The following is a 16,339-nucleotide window of genomic DNA, read 5'->3' on the forward strand; positions in this document are numbered from 1 at the left end:
CTGTGGAAAGTGCTGAGGCCAGGAGGGGAACAGCAAGAGTGAAGGCCTGGCAAGGGTGAGCATTTGACAGAGAAAACTCACATTTATTAAGCACCTACTTATGCCTGGCACGGTCCCTATCCTCTTGGTTTGTACTGCTACCGTTTGTTGAGTGCTTCTATTGATACGTGCCCAGTACTTAGGACAGTGACTGGCTTCTATTAAGGGCGAAATAAGTATGAGTTGAATAAAAGGGATTGGAATTATTCCCATTTTTCAGATGAGAAAACTGAGGTTTAGGGAAGTCCATCCATTTGTCAAAATTGCCACAAGAACTGGGACTCAAACTAAAGTCTATCTGGAATCAAAACTGCCATCCTTAATTACCAGCAAGGCCATCTCTTTGTCCACTGGGGCTGGGTTTAGGACCTGCTGTCTACCCTTATATCTACCCTGAGGCTCAGGGTAGATATAAGGATGACCTTCCTGCCTGAGATACAAGGAGGCTGGGAATTTCCTTTCTGAGCATCTACAGGGGGCCTTTCTCTGGGTTCTGGGCTCAGGGACAAGCAGACAGTGGGAGAGGCAGGAGGGTGGAGGTGGGTGCGTGGCTGAGGCCCATCACGTCTCTCCCTGTCCTGCAGAACCAGGAGTATGAGCACCCGAGGGACCTGGCGGCCTGCTGTGGTTCCTGCAGGAACGTGTCCTGCCTCTTCACTTTCCCCAATGGCACCACCTCCCTGTTCTTGGTATGCAGCCCCTTAACTGTGCATCCCAGGAGGGGACACCTAGGACCAGGGCCCAGGGCTGGGAACAGATGGGGTCCTGGGCAGTGCCAGGCCCTGGGCTGCACCTGTCTTTGGAGCTGTGCCCTATCAGTTCACTAGGGCCATCGGCCACAGGTCCCCACTGGCTACCTCTGTGCCCTCTAGCCCGGGGCATCCTGGATCGCAGACTGCAACCGCCACCACTGCAGCAGCACACCCCTGGGCGCCGTGCTCATCCGCACGCCCATCATCTGCCCACCACTCAACGAGACCGAGTGTGCCAAGGTCAGTGCTGGCCGCCTCCCACGCAGCATGGCCTAAAGCCGGGTGCAGCAGCTGTCTTAGTGGTGGCGGTGGGTAGGGGCAGGGGTCTCTTGTGGTGTGGGGGGCTGTGGAAGGAGGGCTTCCCTGGAGCCTGGACCTGCCCTGCCACCCCAACTCCACATCTCTCCGTGTATCTTTGCTCTGACCACATCGCACCACATCCTCACGCATCACACCACATCCTCACACATCACAGGGCCATGCCCAGATGCACGCAAACATACACTGTCGCATGTTCTAGGCACACTCACATACACACCAACACGGGCAGTCAGCTGCTCACAGGCACCACACACTCCACAGGGACGTTAACACCTTGGCAAGCCAGTACACATACCACGTACTGTCACACGCCAAGGCATGCTTACATGCACACACCACGCAGACGCACAGTTCAGTCCTGCGATGGGCTAACAGGGGTCCAGCACTAGCATGGACAGCTGTCACTATGGGCACACCTCAAGGAAAATGATTTCCTGGAGGGTTTGGGATTATTGTTGAATTATTAGAGTTCTTGACGTTAATATTGGGCATTTAAAAATTTCTGGTCTCACTTAGAAAACAATTACACACATCCAAGCATTCTCTCCACACAGACACACACATGCAAAATCACACATGTACACACATGTATGTGCTCACAAAACCACACACATATACTTAGACCCACGCTCACACACGCACACACACAGACACACACACACTCATTTACAAAGAACTGTCACATCCATCGTTTTATCAATTTCACAGTAGAGGAGGAGGGCTATCAGGAATCATTGCCCCATTTTAGAGATGGGAAAACTAAGTTCAGAGCAAAGGGGTAGCTTATCCAGGGCTGAGATAGAGCCCAGGCCACTGACCCAAGTGGGTCAGTCCCTAACCCCTCCCCTCCCTGACCCTCTGTGCAGGAAACACTAAGGCGGACGACAGTACTGGGTGTGAGGGGGTATATAAGGAGAGCTGCCACTGGAAAAACAGGAGGCCCTGGTGCCCTGCACCATCTTTACCCAGCCTCCAGCCTCAGTGCCAGTGTCCCAACCAATTGGGTTAGCCCCTGTGGCTCTCAATGGCCAGCTCAGGGGCCCCTTCCCCCTCTGGCCAGGGCCTGATGGACAATGGGGCCTGGAACTCCTGCCCTGGAGCATCATTGGAGGAAAGGAGTCTAGACTCTAGCAGTCTTTTTGCCTCTTGCTGGGATTCTTGGCTCCTGGCCTAGGATGTGGTCTCCTACCCACCTCTCCTCCTCTCCTTCTAGGCTGGGGGCTCGGTGGTACCTTCCTTGGAAGGATGCTGCAGGACATGTGAGTGAGCATGGCAGAGGCCAGGGCTGAGGGGCTCTGGTGGGGGGGACAAGGTGTCATGTTGGGGCTCAGAGGGCCAGGTTCCTGGCCTGGCGCCTCCAGTGGTGGCTCTTCAGGGGTGAGTAGTTGAAGGGATAACACCCCCCACCATGGGGCTCATGGCACAAGCACAGATCTGCAGGTGGGCAGGGGCCATGCTCACATCCCTGTCCCAACAAAAGGCCTGTGCTCCTGTTGGAGACGGGACATTGGGATGTTGGGTCCAGGAGGTCAGTAACTGACCAGCTGCTCTGCCACCTCCTGCCATGGCCTGCCATGACCTCCAGCCGAGATGCCCCCCACATGAATTCTCCCTGTGGTCAGGAGCCTTGTCATGGAGGCGCCTTCAGGCCCATGGGCTCCCAGACTGAGTCTGAGTGAGAGCTCGGTGCGTCTGTCCTCACCCCTGGCCCCTGGAACCTGCAGCCCCAACTGCATGTGCGTGCATGTTCCAATCAGCCTTAGGACCTTTGCCCACGTGCCTCCCATCCCCCAGGGCTCTCAACCTTTCCTTGGAGGGATGTAGAATTTTGGACCCTTTTATGTCCACTTCACATATTCCAAGGAAACTGGGCTCAGTGACTCACTGGCTGATCTCTGACCCACAACTCAATGTTCCCTGAATGTCCCGTGTGCTCCCTGTGACCCGTGTCCCTCTCCCCAGGTTCCCCGGGGACCCTGTTTCCCTTGGTCCCCGTTAGCCCTGCCTCTCCTCCACGGGTTAGTGTCCACTGCCACCCAGGTACTCCTCTCGGAAGCCCGCGGGACTGGAGGCGTGTAGCCGCGTTGCTATTTCTGCCAATGTCCCTTCTGCTAGGTGGCCCTGAGCTCTGGGGGTGGGGGAGGGGAGTGTGGTGCCCCTGCTCCCTGCCTCTGGCAAAGGCCTTAGGGCCAGCAGTGCATGCTGGGTAGCACGCTGCACCCCTGGGCTTGCATGGGAATGCTTCAGCAGTGCCCACTCTCTTGGTGCCCAGTGCCCACCAATGCCCAATGCCACCACTGCTTTGCTACCGCTGGTTACTCAGCTGGTCTCAGTCCAGGACCCTGAGGCCATGGCCAGGACAGCTCTCAGTTCTCCTGTCTCCTGGGAGCAGAGAGGGAGGAAAAAGTGAACTTAGCTCTGGCCAGGAGACCTCCAGCCAGTGTGGTCAGAAACCTACTTGGTGAAACCCAGAGTCCAGAAAAGGGGATTCCACCCCATTTCCCACAGGCACCCTGGTGTCACAGAGGGAGTCTATGCATCTGGCAAATATTTATTTAGCACCAATACGCCAGGCCCTGTTCTAGGCACTGTAGACACAGCATAAAAGACACAGCCCCATAGAGCTGACGTTCTAATAGGAGAGACAGAATAGCAAGTGAAATTACAATAAGATGGATGCATCTGGTTTTATGGGGGCTGAAATTTATGCAATTGGTGGGGGGGCTTCATTAAGAAAAAGAACACAAACTTACAAATCCATACTGAGGTATGAAAGTGAAGATTTATTTAGAACATGAGAACTCACAACAAATTGTGGAAGGAGGCTGTGCAAAGGAAGACCCTAAAGCTTACACGTCAAGAGCATCATTACAAGGGTGTCTCTCAGGAAGGTGACAGTGCCCTGGATAGAAATAAGGAAGGGTGGGGTCAGGGAGGGAGGTTGGGTGGAGGGAGGATTTTGTAGTTTCAAGAAGATCAGGAAAGGCCTTGGCGAGGATATACTTGAGCAGGTGAGGGTGTAAATGAGCCATGTGATTGGTTGTCTTTGGGAAGCATGGTCCAGGCAGAAGAAACTGCATGCTTATCAATTTCCATCTCTGTAACAGCTGTGTGAGGTGGGTGACTCCTGGCCCTGTCCTGTTTGATAGCTACGGAAACCGAGTGATCCTGCTATGTGCAAGCATCGTGCTAGGGACTGGGGTTTCCATTCACTCAGGCAATTGCGGCATCTTAATGCTTGAACTGAAGCTCAGAGAGGGGAGAGGATACATCCAGGGTCGCCAACGGATTAGAGACAGGCTTTGGGGCTGGGGTGGGCAGGCAGCTTGCCTTGTCCCCAAATCCTCGTCTTCCCTAGCCCAGAGTCCCCAGGCTGTCCCTGGCATCCCTCCCTGTCTCACCCATCTCCCCTGCCTTGTCACCTCCACCTCCTTCCAGGGCACTGAGTTAAAAGGGAGGGGCTCTAATGCATGGGCACTAACGCTGGTAGAGGGACCCTCCAGCATGACACTAACTGCCCAGTCTGGCCCAGCCTGCTGCCCCCGGAGCGCTACTCAGCCGCAGCTGCCTCACCCACCCTGTCCCCCCAGGTAAAGAGGATGGACGCTCTTGCAAGAAGGTGACTATCCGCATGACCATCCGCAAGAATGAATGCAGGAGCAACACCCCTGTGCGTGGCCCCAGCAAGGCGGGGGGGGGCGGGGTGCAGCCGAAGATGGGGATGGGGGGGCTTTGGGGGATGGAAGCCACACAGGCTGCCTCACTGGCCTGCCTGTCTCCAGGTGAACCTAGTGTCCTGCGATGGGAGGTGTCCATCCGCCAGCATCTACAACTACAACATCAACACCTACGCCCGCTTCTGCAAGTGCTGCCGTGAGGTGGGCCTGCAGCGGCGTTATGTGCAGCTCTTCTGTGCCACCAACGCCACCTGGGTGCCCTATATCGTGCAGGAGCCCACTGACTGTGCCTGCCAGTGGTCCTGAGGCCTGGGGGCTGGGGCGGGCTGGACCACTTTTTGCTTCCAGCTGGCCCAGTGTAGGGTGGGCGGGGGGCACTAAAGGTGTGGAGAGCTGGTACATGCTGAGCATGGAATGGCGGGCAGAGACACAGAGAGTGACTGGAACGGGCCACACCGGCCCATCCTGGCTCCCTCTCTGGGCTTCCCCTCCTCCACATATGGGAGAGTGCCACAGCTTGGGGCTCAGGGAACTCAGCTCTGTCCCTGGCTTGAGGGCTGGGAAGGGCCCTCAGTCAGGGGCATCAGCCCCTGCACATCTGTGACTCTGGCTGCAGTGCTTTGGTAGAGGGGGTAAGAGTTTTCCTGAGAAGCCAGGACCAGGGCTGGACCCAAGACCCAGTGGAGGGGCCAGATGTGGTGGCCCATTCTCTTTCTCGGCCCTTTTGACCACAGAAGAACCACAGGCTCAGTAAAAGAAAAGGGGGCTTAAATGGAAACATCCAGGTCTGTGTATCGCTGCCCAGAAGGACTTCCCAGAAGCAAAGAGGGTGGGTTCCCAGGCGACGTGCTCTCACCAATGTCTGTGAGGTCAGGTCCAGAGACTGGGAAGTAGACTCAGTGAGCTTCAGGCCCCCTGTAGCCCCAAGAGGGATGCCCTGGTATTCTGTTATTGACCTTGTAATTCAGGAAAGGATTTAGAAGAGCAGGGCCATGGCTGCTCCATACCCACACCTACTCCCATCCCTCAAAACCGGCCTCCCTGGCAGGTGGGCTGGCTCTGCTGAGGTGTGGTGGATGAGTTGTGCTGGACCCTCCTCAGTGAGGGTCCGATTCATCCCCATGTGCCTCTTCTCCAAGAACATAGCAGAGTTGGTTTCTGGAGGGGCCCGAGTGTAAGTTTTGTGGCTCAGCCAGTTCCCAGCTTTCTACTTCATGGGACTATCCAGCAGGAGAGCAATAGTCAATGGAAAATGCAGGCCCTGTGCGTGTGCAGCCGCCTCTGAGCATTTCTCAGAGCCTTGTCTCTGAACCAGTGTGTCCTTCCTAAAGCCAGCCTAGGGCCCCCTCCACACCCCACCCTGTAGCCCTCCGACCCTACATACCACTTTGTGCTGCTGGGTCCAAAGGGCATGAACGTGAGGTTGTTCAGACACCAGCACTGCCTTGTATGTCTGGAGATGTGTGGCTTCCCTGGTACCCCTAGGATTGGGGTTGGGGCCCTGTGCCAGGATGGTCCCCAGCTGTTCTTGCAGCCTCTTTGTTCCTGTATCTGTGTTCTGTTTATATATCCAATAAACCACAGGAAGACATCAGACCTCTGAGCATCTCTGAAGGTGTCAGGTTTGCTTTGAATCTGAAGGAATTTCAGCTGTGAAGACAAAATCCTATGTTATGTCCATGGAGGTCACCCTGACTTCTCTTGCCCCACCTGTGCCCAGCACTGTGCGCCACTCAGAGCAGGTCTTCCACGGGCATCTGCTGGTTGGAATTGAACAGATAGGAGGCTGGCTTCTAGAGGAGGGGTGGGGAGAAGGAAGAAGACTTTGGGAGCTGGAAAGCTGGCATGCAAGTGAGGGGCCTGAGGAGTGGTCTGAGCTCTGTGGGGCCAGGGACAGATGCCTCTCACACAAGATGTGGACAGGTCAGGCCCTGAGAGTATGCTTCATGTTGGCCTCTCAACATTTCTGTATTTATTTCCCTGTTCTCTCATAGAGCTCAGTAAGCTTTGTAGCTACTGTTGACTGTACTAAGGTTAGGGAGAATCCAGGGATCGGGTTGTTAGTGACGCTTCAACTTTAAAGTACTGTTGGCACATCTAAGGGGCAAATGGGAGAATGCTTTCCTGGGTTGTCCCATTTGGGAAGGAATAGGAGAGGGGCGGCCTGAGGAAGCACCCGCCAATAAGAGGGGGATACCCCTAGGGCCTGGTTCAGTGTTTGGATGCAAGGGCTCCACTCAGCCTGTAGGGGTAGAGCATTTCCTGTGAAGCTAACACTTGGAAAGCTTAGTTTTTATTTCACAAATATGTGTCTCCCCTCATGGTATATCTGTCTGCTAACATGAGCCCTGGGACTTTTCCTAATGAAGAGAAAGCTTTACAGCCTCTTAAGAAACACACTTCTAGATAAGCAGTGGATCAAAGGATAAATCAGAGTAGAAATTAGACAATATTATGATCCTCATGATTATGAAATTACAACACATTAAACTTGTGAGATGCAGCTAAAGAAGTACTTAGAGGGACATTTATAGCCTTAAATGCATACTTTGTACTTATTAATTTCCTATCATTATAGCCAGAGGTGGGATGGGGCAAAGCTTCGCCATCACTGATGATAATTAAAGGCTTGTAATCAGTCATTTTCTCAGCACAACACACTCCCTAAGTCACATATCAACAGCTTTCAGAGAGCGTTTTGAACCCTGAGTTCAACAGAACATGACTTTAAACCAGCCTTTAAAACCAGCCTGATTTAAAATACTAATTCTATCATACAGCAAGATGTTTAGATTAAGACAAAGGTGGCTCTTTAGTCATTGCTGGAACCCCAGTATTCCTGGCTGTTCAGCCCTCACCTCACTACTACTCCCATCTGTTTACATTCACATATAAGCAGGCAGACTTTGAACAGGACCACTCCTTGTTAGCTGTTGTGTAAACAGGCAGAGGGCACCAGCTCAAGCCAGCCAGTCTCGGCCTAAATGTCTTCCTGCAGCCTTTGTTGGAAGGGTGGCCTCAGACTTTCAGAGGCCTGTTCTTCATAACCTATCTATAACTGGTGACCCAGCTTTGCTGACTTGGCCCTCTTGGCTCCAGTTGGCAGCAGTTTCCAGGCTTCCTGCTCCACCGTCACTATATACTCACAGATGGCCACAGATTCTGATGATCACACCAACTGCTGGAATCACAGTGTTTGTAGGTTTCCAACCCCCACCTAGGAACCCCCTCCTGCCTGCTTCTCCTGGAAGTCAACCTCACACACCAACCCTTTGGCTAAAACTCCCAGTCCTGTTCCCCTAGCTTCCTCCTGGGGAACCAACTCTTTTGGGCTAAGACACTAGTGAAAGAGTAACAAGAAGCAAATCACCAACCAGCGTGCTACCCTGCTCTGCACTGAGGGAAAATAGGAGAAGATGAGGATTTTAAACCTAAATCAGTGTTGCCCAATTGCCCTCAAATAGCCAGTACCCAGGGCTTCCCTGGTGGTGCAGTGGTTGAGAGTCCGCCTGCCGATGCAGGGGACACGGGTTCGTGCCCCGGTCCGGGAAGATCCCACATGCCGTGGAGTGGCTGGGCCCGTGAGCCATGGCCGCTGAGCCTGCACGTCTGGAGCCTGTGCTCTGCAACGGAAGAGGCCACAACAGTGAGAGGCCCGCATACCGCCAAAAAAAAAAAAAAGCCAGTACCCATAGTGTTGATATGAGTGTTCATTGATACAGTGTTGATTTACATTAAAAATACATACACCCTTTGACTAAACCATCCTATTTCTAGGCAGCTGTGGTAGGCTGAACTACAGACCTCCAAAAATGTCCTCACATTAGTACCAGGAACCTCTGAATATGTCCCTTACATGATAAAAGGGACTTTGCAGATGTGATTAAGTTCAGGATCTTGTGGTGGGGAGATGATCCTGGATTATCCAGGTGGGCCCAATGTAATCACAGGAGTATTTGTAAGAGTGAGGCAGGAGGATCAGCATCAGAGAGAGGAAATGTGATGACAGAAGCTGAGGCTGAAGTTTGTGGTAATTTGTTACAGCAACAGGAAACTAATAGAGCATCTAAAGAAATAATTCGTACAAAGAGGCATGTGCCAGGATGTTTATTGCAGCATTATCTTAAGTTAAAAAATATTGGTTTGACTTTCCTGGTGGCGCAGTGGTTAAGACTCCATGCTCCCAATGCAGGGGACCCGGCTTCGATCCCTGGGCAGGGAACTAGGTCCCACATGCATGCCACAACTAAGAGTTTACATGCCACAACTAAGGAGCCTGCCTGCCGCAACTAAGACCCAGCACAACCAAATAAAAAATAAATAAATAAATAATAATAAAAAAAAAATATATATATATAGGTAACAACTTTAAATGCCTATCAGTAGGGAATGATTAAATAACCTGGTACAGCCACATCGTAGAATATTATATAGCCCTTTTGTAAACTGATACAGTGGGCTCTCTAGGATATGTTAAATGAAGAAAGGAAATTGTGGGTCAGTTCCCATAGAATGACCTGCTTCCTTTATGCTTCTCTGTGGGGACACACACACACACACACACACACACACACACACACACACACACACACCCATTATATCCCTCTCATTCCGTTGAAGGGTTTCCAGGACTGAGGAGGCCCTTCCTGGCTGTTTGGGCCTGCTGGTTCAATGGCAGCATTGGTCTTGGAACAGCCTGTTTGGTTCTGAGGGTCCCAAAAGCTGTCGCTGTGTACAGAAGGATGAAGTGACCACCCCAGAATAGACTCAAGGCATATCTATGGCATCTTCCCCATCCTTTGTTTCCTATCCACTCTCTACACATGACTTAAAGCTTGAGGGAACCCTGGAGGCCACACACCACACAGGTAAGGAAACAGAAGCCTAGGACCCAGCCGCTCAGAAAGCTGGTAGCCGAGCTGGGCGGCTGCCCAGTCTGCAGCCCCCTGTGACGTATTTGCCAACACGAGGGGTTCTGAGCCCCAGAACTATCCCATTTTCCGTGCTTCAGGCTCAAGTTCCCGCCCTGATTTTCTGGGCTTAATCCTCTTCCTGTGGAAATCAATAAGGACATTGTGATGGAATGATTCACGTTCAAGGTCAGGCCGGAGCAAATTGGAGGCGACATGCTGATTTTACTGCCCTCACTTAGAGGAGAGCCAATCCTGCTCACAGACCCCTTAACCCTTTCTTCGCCACTCCCGTCGCTGTGTCCGCACCTGCCCCGCCCTGGCTTCAGCCTTCTCCTCCAGGCCTAGGTCTCCGGGGTCTGTTTGTCCATGTGTGGCCCTGCCTTTTACATCTCTCCAAGGCTCTGACCCCACAGGCCTTGGAGCGTCACGCACTTGTCGTGGTGGTTTGGGGAAGGCGGATGGCAATCACAGTACTGAATCAAACAGGAACAACTTCAAGGTGAAGGTTAAACCCTGCCTGTGTAAGTTCACTGGCCATGTCCTGCCCCAGGAAATCTCCTCAAAGCAGAGTGTCTCCTCCTTCCAATCTTCTTTTCAGAGTTCCAGTCCCCCTCTTCCCTGATTTCTTGGGTTGTCCAACATGGGGTGATGGAGGAGTGGGAGGACCAAATTCCTCCTTTCTTTCTTTCTTTTTTTTTTTTTTTATGCACAGCAACTCAGATCTTTTCTGTGGCTGAAACATGATAAGTTATTTCTCCCTCCTACTATTTAAAAAGAAAAGTAGGTGTTCTTGGGTAGCTGGAACCTTGCATCCAAAATGATTCAGACACCCTGGCTCCTCTGTCTGGAGGGTCCACCATCTTCAGCACGAGCCTTCCAAAAGTGCCATGCTCCTCTGCAGCAAGTCAGCCCCGGGGAAGCACAGGAAGTATGCACTGCAGGTTTGGGGGAGCAGGCCTGAAAGTGGCCGGCTCTCTTCCACGTGCATCCCACTGGCCAGAACTCATGTACATGGCCACACCTAACTGCAAGGGAGGCTGGGAAATGTAGTCCAGCTGTGTGCCTGGGAAGAAGAGGAGATGGTTCTAGTGGACATCTTCTCGGTGAGGAAGCAGAGATAGTGTGGACAACGCTAAGGAGTTTGGCTGAGAAAACAGAAGAGAGATAGGGCATGAGGTCAACGGAAGGTTTGTTTGTTTGCTGGTTTGAGGAAGGCAGTGACTTGACCATATGTCCTGGAAGGAGCCAGTGGAGAGAGAAGTAGGGTTTTGCTAGGAGAGAGATCAAGGGTCTCAGAGATCCCATGGCTGGCATGAGGAGGGACAGTGATGGACAAAGGTGCCTCTGGCTGGATAGACCCTGCCCTAGATCTCTATTTATCTCTGTCTCCCCAGTGTCTATTACAGGGCACTGAAAACAGAATGAACATGCCTTTATTTTTTTAATTAAAAATAATTTTTTAGAACATGCCTTTAAACATGAAAGCGAGGGGGCCCGGGCAGCAAGCAGTTAAAGGGTATGGGGTGGGCAGAGTGGGGGGCCAGGTGCCCCCCACATATCATGGCAGTGCCAGTTAATCCCCTGCAGCAGGCAGGAAGCCTGCACAGCTGTCTTTCCCAAGCTGGAACTGTACCCCAACCCGGCCCTTTGCCCAGAGGTCCTGGCAACCCAGGGACTGGGGTGGGGTCGGTGGGGAAGATGGATGGGCAACATGGAGGGTAACTGGTCCAGCCTGTGCACCCCTGGAGAACTTGTTCTCCAGAGCCAAGCATTCTCTAGGCTTGCTGCTCAGCCCTCACTCACCATGAAGCCCCACCTTCGTCTGGGCCAGTGTCATCCCCAGGCAGCTCAAACGCAAACTCAGTCCCTGTTCCTCCTGCACCGTTTCTGTTCCTGCCTCTGCATGGCCTGTGGCCTGTGCCTCACCTGGAATGTCCTTTTCCTCCCTCTCCTTAGGCAGTTCTTGCCTACCCTTTAGACCAGCCCTGGCTCCCACCCTCACCGCAAAACCCCAGCCCACAGGATCCTTCTCTTTGGCCGTTAGCACCGCCCTCCACCTCCAGCCCTACATTCTGCCTCTCTGGGGTGTCCCATGCCAGCCTGTGTCTATGCTGTGCTCAGGGAAGCGGGATGCAGGCCAGGCTCCAGCATTCACTCATTATTCACCCACATCTCACTGACAGCCCAGGAGGAAACTAAGGCTCAGAGAAGTTAAGCAACTGCACAGCTAGAGCGTGAGGGAGTCAGGACTTGAGCCCAAGCTTGCTTAACTCCAGAGCCCACACTCATACTTTCCTTTTCCACCCAGGAGGAGCAGTAGCATGAAGGGGATTGCTGGGTGCTTGGTAGCTAGTATTCTGGCCCCTTCTCCTCCATTAGGCCAGAGGGGACAGTGGAAAGAGGGCTCTAGTCTCTCTTCAGCTAGTTACCAGTTACAGGAACATTGGCAAATTTCAAGCTTCAGTCCCTCATTGTGAAGAGGGGTGACAGGTTCTGCATCTTAGGGTTGGCATGAGGGTCAAATGAGATCATGGATGGGAACGAGCTGGACAACTGCAGAGGCTGTGGCTGTGTGTGAGGCTGCCTGGCTGAGCCAGCTGTGCCCAGGACAGGAGAAAAGAAGGGGCCAAGAGTCCAACCCAGCCCCAGCCTACCCTTCATGAAAGGGTTCTGGGGCTCACTGCTAAGCCTTTGCCTCTGCTGGGCCCCAGACCACTGTGCATCCAGCCTCCATTCTACCTGAACCCGACCACCATTTCCAGATTGCTGGAGCTGAAGACAGAGGAGGATGCAGTGAAGAGCCTGGATTATGGGCTCAGGCTCTGTCTCTGAACAGCGGTGTGATTTATTCTCTCCAAATCTCAGTTTCCTCGTCACTAAAATGGGAGAATCTGGCAAAGTGATGGTGAGAATGTTTATCGATAAAGCCCCTGGCCTATAGTAGATGTTTAATGAGTGGAGCTACTATTACCACTATGGACAGAACCTTAAAGATCATCTTCAAATTCCACATTTTCAGGAGCAGGAAATAGATCCTAGAGAGACAGTGACCTACCCAAACACTAACTGCAAAGTGAGCATCAGTGGAGGAAGCATCAGACTCCAAACCCAGTGCTCCTTTCATTGCGTCCTCCAGGGAGTCTTCCCTGAGCTCCAATCCAGGGCGGGCCTCACTGCTCTGACCTCATGGTCTCCACTGTCTGAATCACCTGCTGGGCCTTCCACAAGATTTGTCTCCTTCTGAGACAGGACCCGAGCCTCTTACTCGAGCTCTAGCCTCCCCAGCAGTAACTGTCACAAGGCTGGGTCCTCTGCAAGGTGTTCAGGTCCAACCAGGGACATTCCTGGGACTTGGCTGAGCTGGGTGACATCAATTCCCAGGATGGAGGGGAGAGAGAAGTAAGAGAGGGAAGGGTTAAAGGCTTGGCAGCTGGGGAGGGCAGCCTGCAGACGGCCCAGCCCAGCACTGGGAGGCCTGCACCATTCCATTCCTTTGCAGATCAGTTACACCCAGCTGTCTCCCTCCCCACCGCCAGTGCCCCTTGGATTAGGCGGGAAAGGATCCCCGGCCTGCAGCCTGCACACGGCCCATGGGGAACAGCGCCTGCAGCCCACGCCTCTGCGACAGCTGCTGAGTGTCAGGCAAGAACATAGATCAGCAGGATCCTGGCCGAGGTGCACCCAGCCCGGGCCCTGCCCCCAACATGTGCAGGAGGGGCCGCCTGAGGAGGAAGGGGGTCTGTAAGGGATTTGGGAGGTACAGGGAAGGGACTGCTCCCAAAAATATCTCCTCTGCCCATATGTCACTGTGCCTCAAATTCCACCATTAGACATCTTAGAAACTTTGGGTCTTCCAAAGACACCAGTTAAAAACTACATTCCATGGAATAGCTGGCATTCTTATGCACTGCTTGATGGAAATATCTTGATAAATTTTATGAAAATTTTATTAGACAAAGTATGAAGTCCTTCAAATATGTCTATTCCTTTGTCTCAGTGTTTCCACTGAGGACTTTAACTTAAAGAAGAATTTAACTTAAATAGTTTATAATGTGGAAAAAATATTGTGGACTATAGTTTCGAGATTAAAAAAGCCATATGAAACGTCAAAGAAAAGTTTTAAACTAGAAAATTCTGTACCTGTATTGAAAAGCAGGAAACAAGTCCATTGATAGTCCAGATATATGAAATTTCTGGAAGCTATGAAGCAAATGGGGGAGAGCACAGTGTATAGGTTGGACAGACTGCCTGGGTTCCAATCATGGTTGCTTCACTTACTAGTTCTGTGTCATTGGCAAGTTACTGAACCTCTCTGAACTTCAGTTTACTCAACTGTAAAATTGGAATAATAATTATAATAGTTGTGAGAATTATGCAAAGGTTAAAAGAGTTCATATGTGGGAGACATCTTTGTGATCCTTTCATAAGAAGAACCAGCGTCACCCAATGAATGAATGGTTGTGGTATGTCTCTCTCCACCTCCCACCTACATGGTTGCTGAGGAACCCCACAGCGTACCAAATCTAATTAATCTTGACTTTTATTATAAATATTATCAGTCAATTAAAACTCACTGGCTATTTGAAAATGATGGACGACCCAAAAATAGTGTCCAAGTTGAGATGGCAGGGGAAATTTCCCTCAATGAAATACCATTGATTCGAGAAACAGGAAGAAAATGAATATTATTCTCATTAACATTCCCAGGATGATTCATATCAGGATATTTAAGTGTCCATAAAATAGGAGGCTTATATGTAAAAGCATAGTCAAAAAACGAAAGAGAGTTTTTAGAAATTGAAAACATACATGACCTCATAACAGAATACTGTGCAAATTGAAGACTTACCCTGCAATTATAAGCAACTAGAAAATTGGACAAAATACATGAAATATGTGTCTTCAGACATCGGACAACAGGCAGTGCAGGGCTGGGATCCCCAAGGCAAGGGAAACAAATGAAGTGAGTCTCACTAAAAATCTCCAGCTATCTGCCTGAAGGCATTTTCTGGAACAAAGTGCAGATTGGGGGAAACCCAGAAGAGCATGGTGGTCTCACTGAGTTGAGGAGACAGAGATCAAATTCAGAAAGTCTGAAGCAACTGGAATTTGTGTGGTAGACTACCAAAGCAGAGGGAACTATGTAGAGAAAGAGCTCCAGAAACCTGCGTAGATTACATCTGTTGCCGAATACTAAGTGCACAGGAGTAGGGTGGACATTCATAAGGCTGGGCAAAGAACTACTGAGTAATTGTCAACTGAGCAGTTCCTGGAGCTTACACAAGGCTGGGAGACATTCAAGTGCTTACCAGTCAGAGTGGAGAGACTTCACTGAACATCAGCACACTTAATTGAGTCTCCAGAAAAGGTCATACCTTAGAAATAGGACTGGATAAATAGGAATAAGAATAGGTAAACACTAACCCTAGGGTAAATCCTATCCTAAACCTACCCTAATTAAGCTTTGAAACAAACCTAAAATTGACCATGCTGTTATACAACTAACTTAATTATAAGACCCAACAAAGTCTAAATATTCTTTAGAAAAAAACCCAGATACTCAACAACATAATAATGTCTAGAATTCAATAAAAAAATTACTAAGCATGCAAAGAGGCTGGAAAAATTTGACTCATGACAATGAGGACAATCAGTCCAATGGAAACAGACATAGAAATGACAAAGATGATGATAATAGCAGACAAGGACTTAAAAATAGCTATTATAAATATGCTCAAGAAGCAGAGAAAAATATGAACATAGTGAGGAAAGAAATGGAAGATATAAATAAAGAAAATGGAACTTCTAGAGGTGAAAACACAAAATTTTTAATGAAAATGGGATTAAGAATAGATTAGAGACTTCAGAAGAAAAGATCACTGAACTTGAGGACATAATAAGAGAAACTAACCTAAATGAATTACAGGCTGAAAAAAATGAATAGCACCTCAGTGACCTATAAAATAATATGAAGAGATTTTTAAAATCCATGTAATTTAAGGCCCAGAAGGAGAGAAGAAGGGAAAGAAAAAAGTTAAGAAATAACTTAAGAAATAATGGCTGAATCCAGAGTATATAGAGAACTCCTACAACTCAACAACTAAAAAACAAACGACACAATTTTTAAAAGGGCAAAGGACTTGAACAGACATTTCTCCAAAGACTATATCCAAATGGCTAATTAGCACAAGAAAAGATGCTCACCATCAATAATCATTAGGAAAATGAGACTCAAAAGCACAATGAGACACAACTTCACACTCATCAGTGTAGCTACTATTCAAAAAATGTAACAAGTGTTGGTGAGGATGCAGAGAAACTTGAACACTTGTGCACTACTGGTGGGCATGTAAAATTGTACAGCCACTATGGAAAACAAAGTTTTCCCTTAAAATTAAAAATGGAATTAACATGTGATCCAGAAATTCCACTTCTGGGTATATATTTAAAAGATTTGATAGTAGGGACACAAACAGATGTTTGTACACTCATGTTTACAGCAGTTTTATTCACAATAACCAAAACGCAGAATCAACCCAATTGTCCATTGATGGATGAATGGATAAACACTCAATGTTTATACATACAATGGAATATTATTCAGCCTCAAAAAGGAAGAAAAGTCTAACACTTGCTA

The 16,339-nt window shown here is 50.0% G+C and overlaps 1 protein-coding gene across 1 annotated transcript in view; it reads left to right on the forward strand.

Moving 5' to 3' along the window:
- OTOG (otogelin) overlaps positions 1–5,095 on the forward strand; it is a gene marked incomplete at both ends in the record, with an annotated part of 86,122 nt that extends 81,027 nt beyond the window's left edge. The window contains 5 exons of the mRNA XM_079709280.1: positions 624–728; positions 912–1,031; positions 2,326–2,371; positions 4,703–4,782; positions 4,895–5,095. Coding sequence (XP_079565406.1) covers positions 624–728; positions 912–1,031; positions 2,326–2,371; positions 4,703–4,782; positions 4,895–5,095 — 552 coding nt within the window. The remainder of the gene's footprint in view (positions 1–623; positions 729–911; positions 1,032–2,325; positions 2,372–4,702; positions 4,783–4,894) is intronic.
- Between the last annotated feature and the right edge of the window lie 11,244 nt (positions 5,096–16,339).

The sequence above is a fragment of the Hyperoodon ampullatus genome (genome assembly GCF_949752795.1).
Source record: "Hyperoodon ampullatus genome assembly, chromosome: 7".
NCBI lineage: Eukaryota > Metazoa > Chordata > Mammalia > Artiodactyla > Ziphiidae > Hyperoodon > Hyperoodon ampullatus.